Source organism: Chinchilla lanigera, unplaced genomic scaffold (genome assembly GCF_000276665.1).
Source record: "Chinchilla lanigera isolate Chin_1 unplaced genomic scaffold, ChiLan1.0 scaffold00031, whole genome shotgun sequence".
Classification (NCBI taxonomy): Eukaryota; Metazoa; Chordata; class Mammalia; order Rodentia; family Chinchillidae; genus Chinchilla; species Chinchilla lanigera.
The window spans coordinates 18,706,004-18,721,752 of record NW_004955432.1 but is presented as its reverse complement, the minus strand read 5'-3'; the positions used below and the strand labels follow the sequence as shown (position 1 = coordinate 18,721,752).

The 15,749-nt window shown below is 39.3% G+C and overlaps 1 protein-coding gene across 1 annotated transcript in view; it reads left to right on the top strand.

Moving 5' to 3' along the window:
• Vwde (von Willebrand factor D and EGF domains) overlaps positions 1-15,749 on the top strand; it is a 65,488-nt gene that overhangs the window by 30,927 nt on the left and 18,812 nt on the right. Inside the window, 5 exon segments of the mRNA XM_005388152.1 lie at positions 2,930-3,085; positions 3,477-3,581; positions 7,636-7,750; positions 9,847-10,097; positions 11,133-11,352. Of these exon segments, the coding sequence (XP_005388209.1) occupies positions 2,930-3,085; positions 3,477-3,581; positions 7,636-7,750; positions 9,847-10,097; positions 11,133-11,352 (847 nt within the window).

Below are 15,749 nucleotides of genomic sequence, written 5' to 3'. Positions count from 1 at the left end.
GTATTTATGTACAGCAAGTATGGCATTATATATATTTTATGGGTAGACCCTTTCTAAATAAGCCACAGATTAATTTAATCACAGTGAAATAATGTGACACTCCATAGGAAGACAGATGTATAATTTCAGTATCACTCAAGAGAGTAGCTATTTTTCAGTCTTGACAGAATAAATCATATGATCTCATAATACAATTAAATGGTTTACCAGGAGCAAATTTTATAGATTTCTATTTTCTAAGAAAGTGCATTTTGTACTGCCATTTTATTTACTTTTACACTTTTGTCTTTCAAACATCTGATAAAGAGGAAAATCTGGAATTTTCTAACCTGCTATACGAACTATAGGATGAATAAATGTGTTCAGCTTCCAAAACCAAGATTAGAACGCATATTGAGCTGGGCGTGGTGGTGCACGTCTGTAATCCCAGCACTTGGGAGGCTGAGGCAGGAGGATCCTTGTGAGTTTGAGACCAACCTGAGTTACAGAGTGAGCTCAAGGCCAGCCTAAACTGCATAGTGAGACCCTGTCTCAAAAAGACACACACACACACACACACACACACACACACACACACAGCATGCATATGGAGTACAGTGTTACTTTGGTTTATGAATTTAATTTGTTTTATGATTTGGAGGAACATGACTACCTTTGTGTTTGTGTAGGAGAAGCTGGCTGTGTTTGTATCTGTCACCTGATGTGGAATTTGTGAACAGAAGCAAAATTTTGGAGAAAAGAAAGAAAGAAGGAAGGGAAAATATGAAAATAGGAATATATATATATTCACACAAGATAGCTAAGATAATTGTATTACTAGTTTCTGTTGGTTTATTGAAAGGAACAGTTAATACTTAATTTTTTAAAAAAATTTTTGACCAATTTTGTGTACTTTTGTCTGGTAATAGGAACAACTACTTTGAAGATAAGAATATGCAATATAACAGCCATTGTTGATTTCCTATCGTCTTGTTTTGCAATTCTGTATTTTTTAATGTTTTTTTAAAAATTTGTATGCTCTTTAAAACAAAAAAAAGCAATCACGAATCGAGGTATTATTGTATTTATTTTATATTTTCCTGAAGTTAAGACTTCTCCAGAACTGGGTTTGGCTTTTTCACCCTTTGATTCAATTTGACGCAAGCCTGTATAATTTGGCCCTATTCTAAGATCCCGGCTCCCCTAGCTTTGAACCTGCAGAATGCCTTGCCCTTAGATACTTCATTTGTAGTATGGAATGTACCTTCCTTGCCCCTAAAATGATATTTTGTTCTGTCTGCCTTGTTATGCATTCATTTAACATGAGTGGACTTCTGTTCACTTTTTGTTGGAGTTTAAATTTCCCTTGAATATTAGATTTCTCTTTAAAATCTAGCTTTTTAAAAAAACTCGATTATGCAAAGAGCCCTTCATAACTTTCCACTGTACAAAGTAATGCTGTAAAATATGTATTTTGAGGAGATTTGAGAGTTGCAGAACCCTTGTATAAAGAATACAAAGAGTTTCCACTAAGTTTTCAGTTAGCTTCTTCTAATATGGACATTTTATACATCCAAAAAGCAATTACTGAGACCGCAATGTTCATATTAACACCATGCTAGGAAGTAATACACAGACCTAGTTCAAATTCTACCAGTCAACCAAATAACGGTCCTTTTTCTGATTCTGGAGCCAATCCAAGCTTTTGTATTGCATTGTATTGCCATGTCTGTTCAGTCTTTGTCAAATTATGACAGAGCTCAGTCTTTATCTTTCATGGATTTATCACTTTTGAACAGCACCAGCCAGGAATTTTGTTCCTTCTTCTGATTAGATTGAACTTAAACCGTTCTCAGCTACTGCATTGTATCTTGTTGTTCACATAAGCTTTAACCATTTAAGGTAGGGGGCTGGGGATTTAGCTCAGCGGCAAAGCGCCTGCCTGGCAAGCGCAAGGTCGTGAGTTTGGTTCCCGGTACCGGAGAAAAAAACCAAAAAAAAAAAAAAAAAAAAACCATTTAAGGTGATGTTTTCCACATATCTCCACTGTAAATTTCCCATTTTTCCTTTTGTAGTTAGGCGAAGACCCTTTTAGACAGAACAAATCTATGACTTCCTTTTATACTTTGTTTCTCTAATTTTAGGGTCAAACTGTAATTACAGTTGCTACAATTATTATTGTGAAATTTACCAGCGGTAATTTTTCTCTCTCATTATTCTCTGTATGTTACTCTTTTTGGAGACAGGATCTATGTTGTACCTATGTCATTTGGAAATCGACTGAAAGAAATAAGTATTTCTTGCCCCTGTGTATGCATTTATCCATTTATGTCAGTGTGGACTAGTAGATACTTTATGAAATGTAATTCAAAGCCAGTATTATTTATTTTGTTGCTTAAATTACCCCCACATTGAACTTGCGAGCTTCTTGAAGTTGGTTCTCATGTCTTTTTAGTTGTCCTCATAATTTCTTGTACAACTTAATTTTCTGCCATTGCCTAGTATTCCACACACACCCTCTACGTTCTGTATCCCAACCCTACAGTCCATCCGGTGTGTGTTAATTACACAGTCCAGTGTTTCCTCTTCCTCCCAAAGTCATTGCAGTGACTCAGTGTGCATGGACTCTTTCATTTGTGTCCCCAGAAAATGTACTATTTGTTAGAAGTCGTTTATGTCAAATTAAGATATAGGGGCTGGGGATTTAGCTCAGCAGCACAGTGCCTGCCTGGCAAGTGCAAGGTCATGAGTTCGATTCCCAGTACTGGGAAAAAAAAAGAAAAGATATATACTTCATTGATTGTTGTGAAGAAAATTCAGTCGGTATGACTTTTATTTCCTTATTCTGTTAGGTATGTGTATTAAAATTTCCGTTTTGCTCATATATTACTCACTAGCAAAAATATTTTCATAATTACAGAGAGCAATTGCTTTCTCATTTTGCTTACAGTATAATGGCAGTAAATGGGTGCTTGGAGAACCTGTCCATACACAGGCAGCTTTTCAAGATAACAGAACTGTTGATTGTCACCTGCCCGCTGGCGTCCAGCAATCTGGTGCCCTGGATCTGGCGGGTGAGAAGCCAATTGCAAAGTGGCAGTTAAAGGTAAAAAACTGAAAGATGTATTTATAAACAAAGTAAGTACTTGCACATAAAATTTCATAATGAATCTATGAAGCTACATGTAGAACCACAGTCTTACTGTAGGACATTTTTTTTCTAGCTTTATTTATTTATTTATTTTTCATCCTTTATATTAGTGTATGGTTGCAATACAGAATGGTGATGCTCTTTCTGGGGAATTGGTGCATATGTAATACATTCCGTGGTCATTGTTAATCTTTTTATCCCCTTTCCATTAGCTCCTCCCTCCCTGCGATCCTCTTGAACACCTCCAAGCGCCTGCTTCTAACTCCCTATCATCTCTCTTTCCTTCCTGATACATTTACATATTACATGTGATGAGTAACTTTTTGTGTCTGACTTATTCTTACAGATATCCAATGATGGCTATATCTTCAGTAATCCCAAAATAATGATCATCTATGATGGCGCTTGTCAAGTTTGTGGTCTCTATGAAAATGATTCATGTAGTATAAAAGTATGCATCTTTTCGCTTATTTTCACATTTACATCATAGGTATTTTCATTTTCCATGCTGTTGACATATTAAATGTAGCTTTTCAACCTCATATTGGAATACATCATAGAAAAGTTTTCCTCAAATTTATATAATGTTAACTGAAATTGTTATTCATCCTATACTTCGTTGAAATGGTAAAGAAAAAGTTCTGTTTTTAGTATTTGAAATGGCATATTGTTTATCCTTAGAAAACAAAATAGAGGGTCCAGGTAGACATTTTCACTCCTTGAGGCCTACACACACTGATTTTCTTTCAGTGTAACAAGGACTTTCCAATAAGATATCTCTTGTGTATTATACTTAGTATATCGATCAGTTTTCTGCTACTAGGACAAAAATGCCCAACACCCATGACACAAAGGAGGAGAGGCTTGTTTTCGGTTCATACCTTCAGTGGGTTTGGAGCACGGTCAGCTGGCTACAAGGCAGAGTGACATGATGGAGGAAAGGTGTTGACCACGCTGTGGTTAGGAAGCAGAGAGAAAAGGGAGGCGCTAGGGACAGTACGTCCTTCTGGGTCACGCCCCTGGTGATCTGAGTTGTCTGCAGGCCCCACCTCCAAAGAGGACAGTCCACTGTGAACTCATCACTGGACAAACCCCCCATGAGTTTAGTGCCCCATGGCCCAATCACCTCCAAAGCCCTGCCTCTGAATCTGAGACTTTTGGAATACATTTGAGATATAAACTGTGACATTCAGACTGTGTGGCCTCCCAAAGACTCATGTCTATCTTATTATACCAAATGCATTTCTAAGGGTTGTCGAAGCCTTAACAATTCAACCATTGCTGAAAAGTCCAAGTCCAGAGTCTCCTTTGAGAATCAAAGGTAGCTATTAGCCAGGTGGGCTCTTGTAAAAATGAAAAAGAAAGTTAATACTTCTAATACACAATAGGACGGGATAAACATTCCTGTTCAAAGTGTGGAGCTGGGGATATAGAAAGGAATTAGAGTTGGGTGTGGTGGCACATGCCTGTAATCCCAGCACTCGGGAAGCTGAGGCAGGAGGATGGTTGCGAGTTTGAGACCAGCCTGGACTACAAAGTGATCTCACAGCCAGTCTGAACTGCACAGCGAGAGGTTGTCGCAAAAAGACCAAAAAAAAAAAGGACTTAGACAATCCTAGCACTTGGGAGGCTGAGGCAGGAGGACTGCTGCTAGTACAAGGCCAGCCTGGGCTACGTAAGTGAGTTCAAGGCCAGCCTGACCTGCACAGTGAGACCCTGTCTCAAAAAAAAAAAGACCAGAAAATTAAAAAAGAAAAAAGAAAAAAAAGAATTAGACAAAGCAAGACCAAAAAAAAAAAAAAAAGACCAAAATCCACCTGGAAAATACATTAAAACCTATAGTTTCATGTTCAACACTTAGGGTGGGTTGTGTTGAGTTGTGAGTTCCAAAGGGCTGGGGAAGTCGCTCTCTTTTGTTCTTGCCATTTGCGGCTGATCTGGCTTCTCTGTTGGGCTGACTCCACTGTCTGACTGCAGCTTTCCTCAGGAGACATTCCATTTCCCGAGCATTTTCAGCTTCCTGGGTTTCCACTGCACCTTTGGCCATACTCTCATGGTTTTATGTACTACCCTTATATAGGTTCCTGGTCAGGACTGTGACCTTTTCACAGATTTTTGTCTGGTCTCCCAGGGCTTTTTGTGAAATCTGAGTGGAAGCCTCCATGACCTCATAACTATTGCATCCTACATGCTTAAATAAGCAACACCACATGGGTGACACCAAGGTCAGCTGCCAGCTTAAGAAGCAGTTGGGTCACCTCAGACCATAGCTGCAACAGCCTCTGAGTGCCTAAATGACTGAACTCAGAGATTCTCTTCTGTAGGTGAATGAGCAGGCATCTCAGAAAATATCTTCTACAATGAAAGATTTACAGTTTTGCATTTTTGAACCCGCAGTGGATAGGATTTTGCTAATTTCCATGATGCTCTCAAGGCACCTTTCTTCTTATTCCTATACAAAATCCTTGAGTTCTTTTTATTAATAATCTTTTTAGCAACCATGCTCTGATTTACCACAAATTTGCAGGTTCTTCTTTATGGCAAAATTGCAGACATTTCAAAGTATTCAGCTGTGGTCCTTCCTCCTGATTCTCAGTGTAGATCTAGCTATATGCACCCAGCAGTACCCATACCACAGTCTGAACATTGGGCTGCCTTGAAAATCTCTCTGCCAGACTAATTTGTTCACTTCCCTCAAACACAGTCTCCTGAGAAACCTGAGGACATGGGCAAAATATAGACAAATTTTCTGCCAGATCCTAACACCCCTGATCATTTGAAGCCTGCTAAGCTTGATCTTTATGATCCCCATTCTTATCAGCATTCCGCTCTTCTGAGCTCTAACAAATATTGCACATCAAGCTGTGTTCAAAATGTTCTAGAGCTTTTCCTGTCTCTCCAAACCTTCTCAAACTCCTTTTGCAAGCCCCTTCAAAAGGGTTCTGAACTACAAGGTTAAACATAGCCACAGCAGTGACCCCACTGGTGTTACTAATTTTCTGTATTAGTGACCTTTCTGTCCTTGGGGCAATGTATGGAACACCTGCAAGTTAAAGGAGAAGAGGTTTATTATGGTTCACAGTTTCAGTGGATTTAGTCCATTTTCTAAAGCGGCACAGTGTGACAAAATGATATGGAGGAGAAAAGCTGTTTACCACCTGCTAGCCAGGAAGCCAGAACAAGGAGGGAGGAGCTGGGACAGAGATAAACCCTTCCAGGTCATGTGCCCAGGAACCCGCCTCTTCCGACAGGGCTCCATTTCTGAACTCCACTATGAAACTTGGCTATGAAGTCATCAATGGATTCACCTACTGATGTGTATAATGTCCGCATGATCTAATCACCTCTAAAATCCACACCATTGAGTATGAGGCTTTGGGGAGACATTTTACATCTAAACCATAAGACCTAGTCCTCTTTGAGACAAGTGACATGCATTTGAGTAGCTTGTCCGATGCGCACAGCTAACACTTTTACAGTTTTCTGACAACTGAATGTTTTTGGACCTAGCAAATTTCCACTACTGATTATAGACAATACCACAATTTAAGCATAGTTCTTTTAGGCACACCTCTTCTTATATCAGTCTACCAGGCTTATTCACAGGGCTTTCTCACATGCGAATGACTGATTCAGCAGTTGTTATTGACCTAATAGCCCTTGATCCTTAAAAACTAAGGAATATACTAGTAAAATTTATGTAAATAATATTAAAAGATATTTTTCTAAATTTTAAATCTTGTTTTTCTTGAGATTGACTGTCATTTGTGTCAGTCAGTAGAAAATTTTGGTTCTTGAGAAGTTATTTGATTTTTACTTTCCTACAGACTTTCATTTCCATATGCTCATAAGTGTTTTAGAAATGTTTTATTCAAGGTCGTCTTATTCTCTTGGGACTCTTTGTTCCCATTTTTGTACAATATTAAGCATGATATCAAAAGAGATTTTGGAAGATGAGCAAAGGTTCTCAAACTCTGGTCCTCTTCCTAAATTACAATGGTTGCTACATTTATTATTCTTTCCATACATGTCAGCATCTTCAACTTCTTTTGTAGTGATAATTGTTGTCAAGTATGGATAAATATGTGATGGATCTGGTCTAACTGGCCGCATTCATAGAAAAGAATGTCCTACTAGGCAAAAATATTCATTAATAAAGCACTCTTTCTATGACTTTAGCAATAAAAAAGACAAAAAAGAAATGAGAAATTTTTCTCTTGTGGTCTTTATAAGCCATAAGCTATAATCTCTGCAGAGATATAGCTTATGTGTATATTTTTATTTCTCTGAATTTATCAGTTCCAGGTGTACTTATACATACACCAAATAATTTCTTGTCTAACAAGATATTTGTAATATCTGATTTAAAATATTTCTTAAACAGAGTTGTATACATTCATTATAATCATAAATATATATGCATTTTATGGACATTTTTTATGTATACTAACTACAGCTTATCTTATTGATATTTTCCTTTTCCTTTTGCAAAAAATTTCCATTAGGAAAATGGTTGCATTATCAATGGCGTCTGCTACACTGAAGGGGATAAAAACCTCACCAGTCCTTGTTTGATTTGTAGACCTCAAATCTCCAAATTTACCTGGGCATATTTAGAAAGTAAGTTATTTTTATTAACTAAAATATTTCTTCTGCAATATAGTTTGGAAGTGATTTTTTTTTAACCAGGAGTTATAAAAATGTGATGAACTCTGTATTAATTTGGCATCCCTTTTAACTGTATAACTGACTTTAAGGAAATGTCAAATGGAAACATTCTTTTCAAGATAGTCATGTGTAGCATAATGATGTATTGCTCAACAGCAGGCTGCATATGCAACAACTGGTGTATAAGATTATATCACGCAGTAAAGTCATAGCTGTTTTAGTTAAAATACTCGCTATGGTGACCCCATTGCTTAGCAGCACATTTCTCAGAAGTTATCATCAGTAAGTGACCCTTAACTGTATATGATTTTATGATCATGCTATACTAGGCCTGAAATACTTGTTTTAATATTTGGCAAAGAAAGCAAATGTGAATTATTAATGGAAGAAGTGGGAATTGTTAATTTAGTTGTACGCAATTTCCTACCCCTAACCTTACCTCCACTGAGTTTTATGACAGGGCTTTTAATCATTTATGCTCCAAATAACATGGATTCATCATTTGTGAAATAAAGTGTCTGGACCCAGTCTATACATTGCCTTCCAACACTGCCGTTCTGTGAAATGACAAGTATAATACCGGGTACAGATAATTTTGAGATTTTGTTCTTGCTTTTTTGAGACAGAGTTGCACTATGCAGTTCAGGCTGGCCTTGAACTCACTTTGTAGCCCTGGCTGGCCCTGAACTCCCAGTCATCCTCCTGCCTCAGCCTCCTGAGTGCTGGGATTACAGGTGTGTAATTTTGAGATTTTTTTGTTCCACACAAACAATATCCCAAAATGCGGTCACATGCCATGTAGCTACCCTAAACACAGCTATGTATGATTCCAGCTGAGTGTCCAGGGTGTCTTTCCTCATGTGATGAAGTATTATTAGATACAATACAGGATACATTCATGGCCCCATGTAATTTTGTCTGAGAGAGTAATGAAGCCTACATTTATATGGAGCTTCCTGATACTATTATACATGTCATTGTATGCACATATTTCATTACTATATTAGGTCATTTGCCAGAAGAGTCACTGCGTAAGCACAAGATGCCTAGAATATTGCAGGAAGACAATCACACTTCGAGGAAGAATTTAGTGCAAGAGAGTGAAAACACAGTGTAACTTCTCAGCTGGCATTTGTTCCTTGGTAGCTTGTAATGTGATTGATTCCTTAGAGATCCCTAGTGCTCAGAGATACAAAGGGACTTAAAATATCATGTTCTTAACTCCCCAGGCTGAAGATGAAGAAGCTAAGATTGATAAATTAAGCCGCTGTGTCAGGATATGCAGGGACAGAGTGGGAACCCGAGCTACAGTCTCTTGGCTCAGGGCTTCCCGGGTGCAAGCAGTGTTTGTGACAGTATCACTCTGCATTCAGCCAGTGGGCAGGAAAGGCGGATATTTCTAAAACACAAGACAAGATAAAATGATATTTGAATGGTTTCATGAGCACAAAGAGCGCTCTTACGCCTGATACAGCTGCTTTACTCCTGCGTGAGCTCGCGCGCTGGAAGGACTTCAGAGGAGCAGGAGGTGGCAATGCCTGATGGCAGCTGGTTACACACTGTGGAGCTGGGCACCGTAAAGGCAGCTGAGGGGAGTCGAATGAGAGTGCGTCACAGGAGAGACTTATAAACTGAGAAAGGGATGTGCAGAAGGATGAGGCAAACGAGGAGGGTGAAGAGGGAGGGAGGGAGGGAGGAGGTTAGAGGGAGCAGGACAGAGAGGGCGCATGCGCGCACACGCAGGAAGATGTTCAACCCCGAGAAGTAGTTTAAGCAGAGGAGGAGATGCGTCCAGCCCGGGCAGTTGAAGTGTATTTCTGTATTTCGAGCAGTTTTCACACTTTCATAACAAAGCTTGAGGTCCGTTACTTTTACATCTCTTCGAATGGGATCAAGTGTATTCAGAAGGCTGAATGAAATGAAAGCAAGTGATAGAACCACGGCAGAGTTCACCCTGTGTCAAATTGCCCATCCCTTTCTCAGAATTCAGACTCACACGCCCTTCCCTTTCTGCGCACACACAAGAGCAAATGATTTCTCTGCTGCAGATAACCTCCCCCCTGCGATACAAACGTCACAAGACAAATTACAGGCATTTTATGGAGAAAACTTTGAGTACCAGTTCTCGGCCTTGGACCCAGAAGGCTCTGCAGTTCGCTTCACACTGGAGTCGGGGCCGGAGGGAGCGCACATCTCCTCCGCAGGACGGCTAACGTGGGAAGCAGAGTCGCAGGTTCCACAGCGATTCACTCTCCGCCTCCGTGATGACTGCGATGGTGAAACCAGAGCCACAATCGAGGTCAGAACTCCAACTACGTATGTAAAAGCCACCAGATCCTTTCACAGTAGCGTCAACTGCACTTTAATTCTGAAGCACAAAACATATTCTGAATTGCAGAGAGCAACGCAGTGAAGTTGCTAAATATCGAATATTTCATGGTTCTCTGTAAAAACAGAGAAATCCCCAATGCAGAAGCAGGGAACTAAAGTAATAATCTACAGTTTTATTCTACACTTAACCATGACATGGGGAAAGAATTCATTCCTTTCCATTTCATGAGTGACCTGCCGCTAACATAAGACTGAGTGTTATACCCTTTGCCTTCAGGGTGAAAGAATCTCAGATGTTAAATTAGAATCAAAACTATAGATGGAAGGCTTGAAATAACAAATTAATGACTAAAGTTTCTTTACTGACTTTTTTTGTTATGCCAGACAAAGTTCTCAATATTTATAAACCCTTTTATACCCTGTCTTTACTGGAAATATGGGGTGTGTTTCACCCAGAAGCAATACAACGCAAAGCAATTGCATTCTGTTGACACGATAGCCAAGCAACTCAAGTCTTCATTTGCTCTCTGGATTTGGGGATAACCTGGATGACTTCTTCCCTCTTGGCTATCTCCCCGCAAGTATTCTGCTTGTATGGTCTAACTTGGTCATCTTGGACCACTGCTTTAAAAAATTAGCCAAACTTACATACTTTGGCTGTGCCCTTGAAAATGGGCATGAGTTTCTTATTAAATCATTTTAACTACCATTTCATATAAAATATGTATGTTACAAAGATATATATTTGAGGACACTTGTTCTTAAGCATCCATGCCCATCTTAATTTCTAGGGCATGCACTGATTATAGTTTTTGTTTTTGGTCTTTTTGAGACAGTGTCTCGCTATGCAGTTCAGGCTGGCCTTGAGCTCACTTTGTGGCCCAGGCTGGCCTCAAACTCGCAACGATCCTCCTGCTTCAGCCTCCCGAGTGCTGGGATTACAGGCGTGCACCACCACGCCCGGCATAATTTTGTTTTGAAATTTACTCTTTTTCTTTCGTAGGTGACTGTGAAGACGTGTGACTGTCTGAACGGTGGATCATGTGTGCCGGACAGGAAATTCCCTCTGGGGAGTGGAGCTTACCTGTGTGTTTGCTTGCCTGGATTCCACGGTGGTCTTTGTGAAGTAGCTGCCCACACGTGCCAGCCAAACCCTTGTGGCCTTGGCAGATGTACCGGCGGTTTGAGCAGCTATTCCTGTGACTGTCCACCTGAGCTCAAAGGTAAGTTCTGGTTCCTCTGAACTGAATGAAAATATGGATGGGTTAGCGAGGGAAGTTCTCTGGAGCGTTTGTCTGTAGACCACTCAAGTAAATGTGAGCCTTTGAAAATTTTAATATACCTTTTAAACACTCTCATACCACAGTAAATGTGCTATTTATATCTTTTGGGGTTTTAAATTTTTTGTAAAGTGCTTCTATTTACTTTTTCAATTTTGCCCATTTTTGTATCTATAATAAAAAGCAAGAAACATGAATTGCAGGTTTATAAACATTTCCACCTATATTTAATAGGTAAAATATATTGAAATATGTTACTCTTGCAATATAATACAGAAAAATAAGAAATTATACCAGCAGAAATACAAGAGCGGCTTTACTGATAATTCACTAAGTTAGAAATATCATGATATAAATTAGAGTGGAAGGTCTAGGACTGTAGCCCCACGGTAAAGCTTTTGCCTACCAAACTCAAGACCCAGGTTCAGTCCCCAGGGAAACACACATACATAACACACACAAACATAATATACACACAACACACACATATGCAAGAGTTGAAATAAAATGAAATGCTACCCTATACGCTAATTATCTGAAATTAATTATCCTATTAATTATTCTAAAATGTCTGATGTCTGACTCCAGTTCTGACAACCTTTAATTTCCTAAGTCTTTTAAAAATCTCTTATACACGTTTTTAAGTTAGATAGATGTAAATACTAAATATCCACCTGTTGAGCTGATATTTATCTTGAAACCATCTATGTTAACATTACAATAGAATGAAGCAGAATATTTTATTTTCTTCATCATATTTAAATGACTCTTTTAGCATTTGGACCTATGAATGTAGGTAGATGGCTATTTTCTACTCTATTTAGACACCATTTGAATGAATGCAAATGTTGGCTGCTTCATGGATTTTTAAATAATAAGGGCTGCTATACACAAGTGAATGAATGAATTTATTCATTCAAATAAGTTGCTAAGGGTTGGGGATTTAGCTCAGTGGCACAGCGCCTGCCTGGCAAGTGCAAGGTCATGAGTTCGATTCCTGGTACCGGAAGAAAAACAAAACACAACAACAACAAAAAAAAAAAAAACCAAATAAGTTGCTAAGCATTTCAAAGACCACCACATCTCAAAATATTTTATTTAAAAGGAGTGGCTTTCCTAACACATTGTAAAATTTTCACAGATTTGTACAGATAGTGCAACCACTGAACAGAGCAGATTGTTCATAAGCTAAGCAGATAACCATTCTAAAGCATTTTTTTTAAAAGATCATTGAGTTTTTAAACAAAGAACAACTTCCTTCTGTGATGCAATATTACTTTGTCTTAAATAGTCACAGACTTTTAAATCATCTCTTGTATAGGAAAGATCTTACATACTTTAAAGGTCAGAGTAAATGTTAGCTGGGGTCTAATGACAATATTTGATTATATGGCATATATTCAAGGCAGCGCATTCTTTTCCACATAATTCATGACAGCTCTGTGCGGGTTAGGAGTTATACAAAGCTGAGCAGACGTATACCATGTGTCAAACTAAATAACTTGAACGCTGGATGTGTATTTCATGCAGGTGCAAACTGCCAAGAAGATGTGGATGAGTGTGCGTCCGAGCCCTGCTTCCCGGGAGCACGTTGCTTCAATACCTTTGGGTCCTATCACTGTGGTTCCTGCCCCAAAGGATTTTATGGTGACGGGAAAATATGTCATGGTAAGCGTTCCTGTTTTCTGCTGCACTGAACTATTCCGGTCACTCGGTTCCCTTTTCTCCTTTACTCATGCATCATTCTATGTGCGTGTGTCAGTGTTGTACACTGAAGTAGATACAGAGGACGCAGACGTGTATCCCACGTCCTCCCACTTCTTAGGTGAGAATGTAATGGGATGGAATATGATCAGTAATCCCCTAGTGCAATAAGGTGTTCTGCATCTGCCTAGAGGGAGGAGTATGAACACAGCACAGGGCATGGTATCCACCTGGAGGGATGATAAAAACCTTTCAAAGAAAATGCTTACTCTGTGCTACGTGCACAGGAAGTGTATCTGATGCAGCAGATCAAAGGAGAGAAGAGCAACGCAGGTAGGAGGAATAGCGCGAGGAAAGGAGAGCTGTGCGACGTCGTGAGACTCCTTGGAGCTGTCGTGGACTGATCAGGCCCTCAACCTCCTAAATGAGTGGACGGTGAACGGCTTAAATAAAAGAAACAAGTGGTAGGATTTTAGGGCTCTGAGCGGGTCAAAGCCCTCTAACAGAATTAGAGGTTCCCTGGGGATTGAGACGAAGAACTTCTGCATACAAAGAACTCCGTATTTATTTGGTTTTTACACAAAGGAAGAGGATACTGAGGTAAGCACTGGAACTGAGCAGGACCTTGGGAGTCAGTTCAAAGACTTCTCCAAAGAGTAAATTTTGCCAGTTAAGAGGACTGTCCTATCTGTAGGGCTGGTAGCTTTCTTGCTCTGGAATAGCGGGTGTCGGGCGCATATCTTTGGTTTCCTCAGCGGTGGTTATGTTGACTTTGGAGCACCGTGCATATCCTCTTGTCCAACACAGCCAGAGGTCCCCGGGTACAGAAACTCAACCCTACAGCCTGGTCTCGAATGGGGCGCTCTGAATAATCCACTTTCCCGGGAGTCCAGAGGGAAGGAGAGTGCTGAAGAGTTGAATCTAGAGAGGAAGCCCGCAGGAAGACCATGGAGAGTCCCTGACGATTTTGAGATAGGAGAGAAACACAGTGAAGTTTACATCTGAGAAAGTTTATTTAGATAATGTAGAAAGTGGAACACTTGTGGATAAGGAACTGTATAAATCTGAAAGTGAGAAGAAAATTTAAAATTGTATCTCCAAGATACAAGAAAAAGTGAAGGGACAGGGATATAGCTCAGTGGCACAGCACCTGCTGGCAATTGCAAGGTTGTGAGTTCGGTTCCTGGCACCAAAAACAAAGAATAAATGAAGATATTCTGCCCTAAGGTGAGATGAAAATGAAAGATGTTAAAGAAGCAAATAGATGATACTTAGTGACTGGGATTAATTAGCACGCAAGATAAGGGAAAGGAAATTGTTCAGTTTCAGACATCTGACTGAGTGTGTAGAATTGGCGTTCACATTGCTATGAGCTGAATTGTGTCTCCCTAAAATTCAGATTTTGAAGCCTGTGTGGCTATACATGGAGTAAGAAAGTTACTAAGATTAAAAGAGATGAAGAGGGTGAGGCCCTGATATAATAGGGTTGCTGACTTTTAAGGAGAGACGCAGGAGAACTCCACCGTCATGTGAGAATGTACTGAGAAAGTGATTGACTTCAATAAATGAAGAAGCTGCTCCCCAAAGACCACACAGACTAGCGCCTGGACCTTGGATTTGAAGCCTCAAGAACACTAAGGAAATAACTATATTCATTCACCCGGCTGTTGTAGCACATGCAGCACGTACGAAGAAGTGGTTTGGGAGGAGAATGATAATGACTCTGTGCATACAGGCAGAACGGAGGACTGTGCTAGATCCACATGAAGCTCAGGAGAGCGGACTTAAAGACAGCACTTACCATCAAAGGCTCTCGAATAAAACTGCACAGGGAGAACACAGATTTAGAGGAAAGGGGACAAAAAAATCATAGATATCAGTACTTTAAAAGGTTAACAGAAAGGTGTGACAAAGAAAAATGAACTCGAGGCTTTCATAGGTAAATGCATGCAGCTAGAGACCATACTCATAAGTGAAATAAATCAGACCTGCATGTGTAAACATGGCATTGTCTCCCTAGTGTAAGAACCTGAAAGAGTAAATAAAACTGAAAGGTACAATAGATATTGTGAAAGGGAAAGAAACTGCTCAATAGGAAAGAACAACTGGGATGAGGGAAAGGAGAAAAGAAAGAAGGGAAAACAATTTTATATAAATGTGTGTGTCTCTGTGTGTATATATATATATATACACACACACACTCTCGAGATATATATATATACACACACACACTCTCTCTCAAGATAGCTAAGATAATTGCACTACTAATTTTTGTTGGTTTATTGAAAGGAACAATTAATGTGTAATTGTTTGATCAATCTTACATGTCTATATCTGGCTATCTGAGCAACTACTCTGAAGATAACAATATGTAATACAACAACCATTATTGATTTCCTATCACCTTGTTTTGAAATAGTGTATAGTTTTTATAGTTCTTGTGTTGTTTTGTTTTTGTCTTTGTTTTTGTTATTTTGTTTTTGTTCTTTTCTCTTCAAAATAAAAAAATATATAAAAGAGAAAGGCAGGTACCAAAAGGTTATATCTGGCATAGTTGAATGATATCCTGTTTTGATAAAGAAAGTATTAATGGCATAAGACCACCTTTCTCACTTGAGATTGGGGTGGCCCTCTCT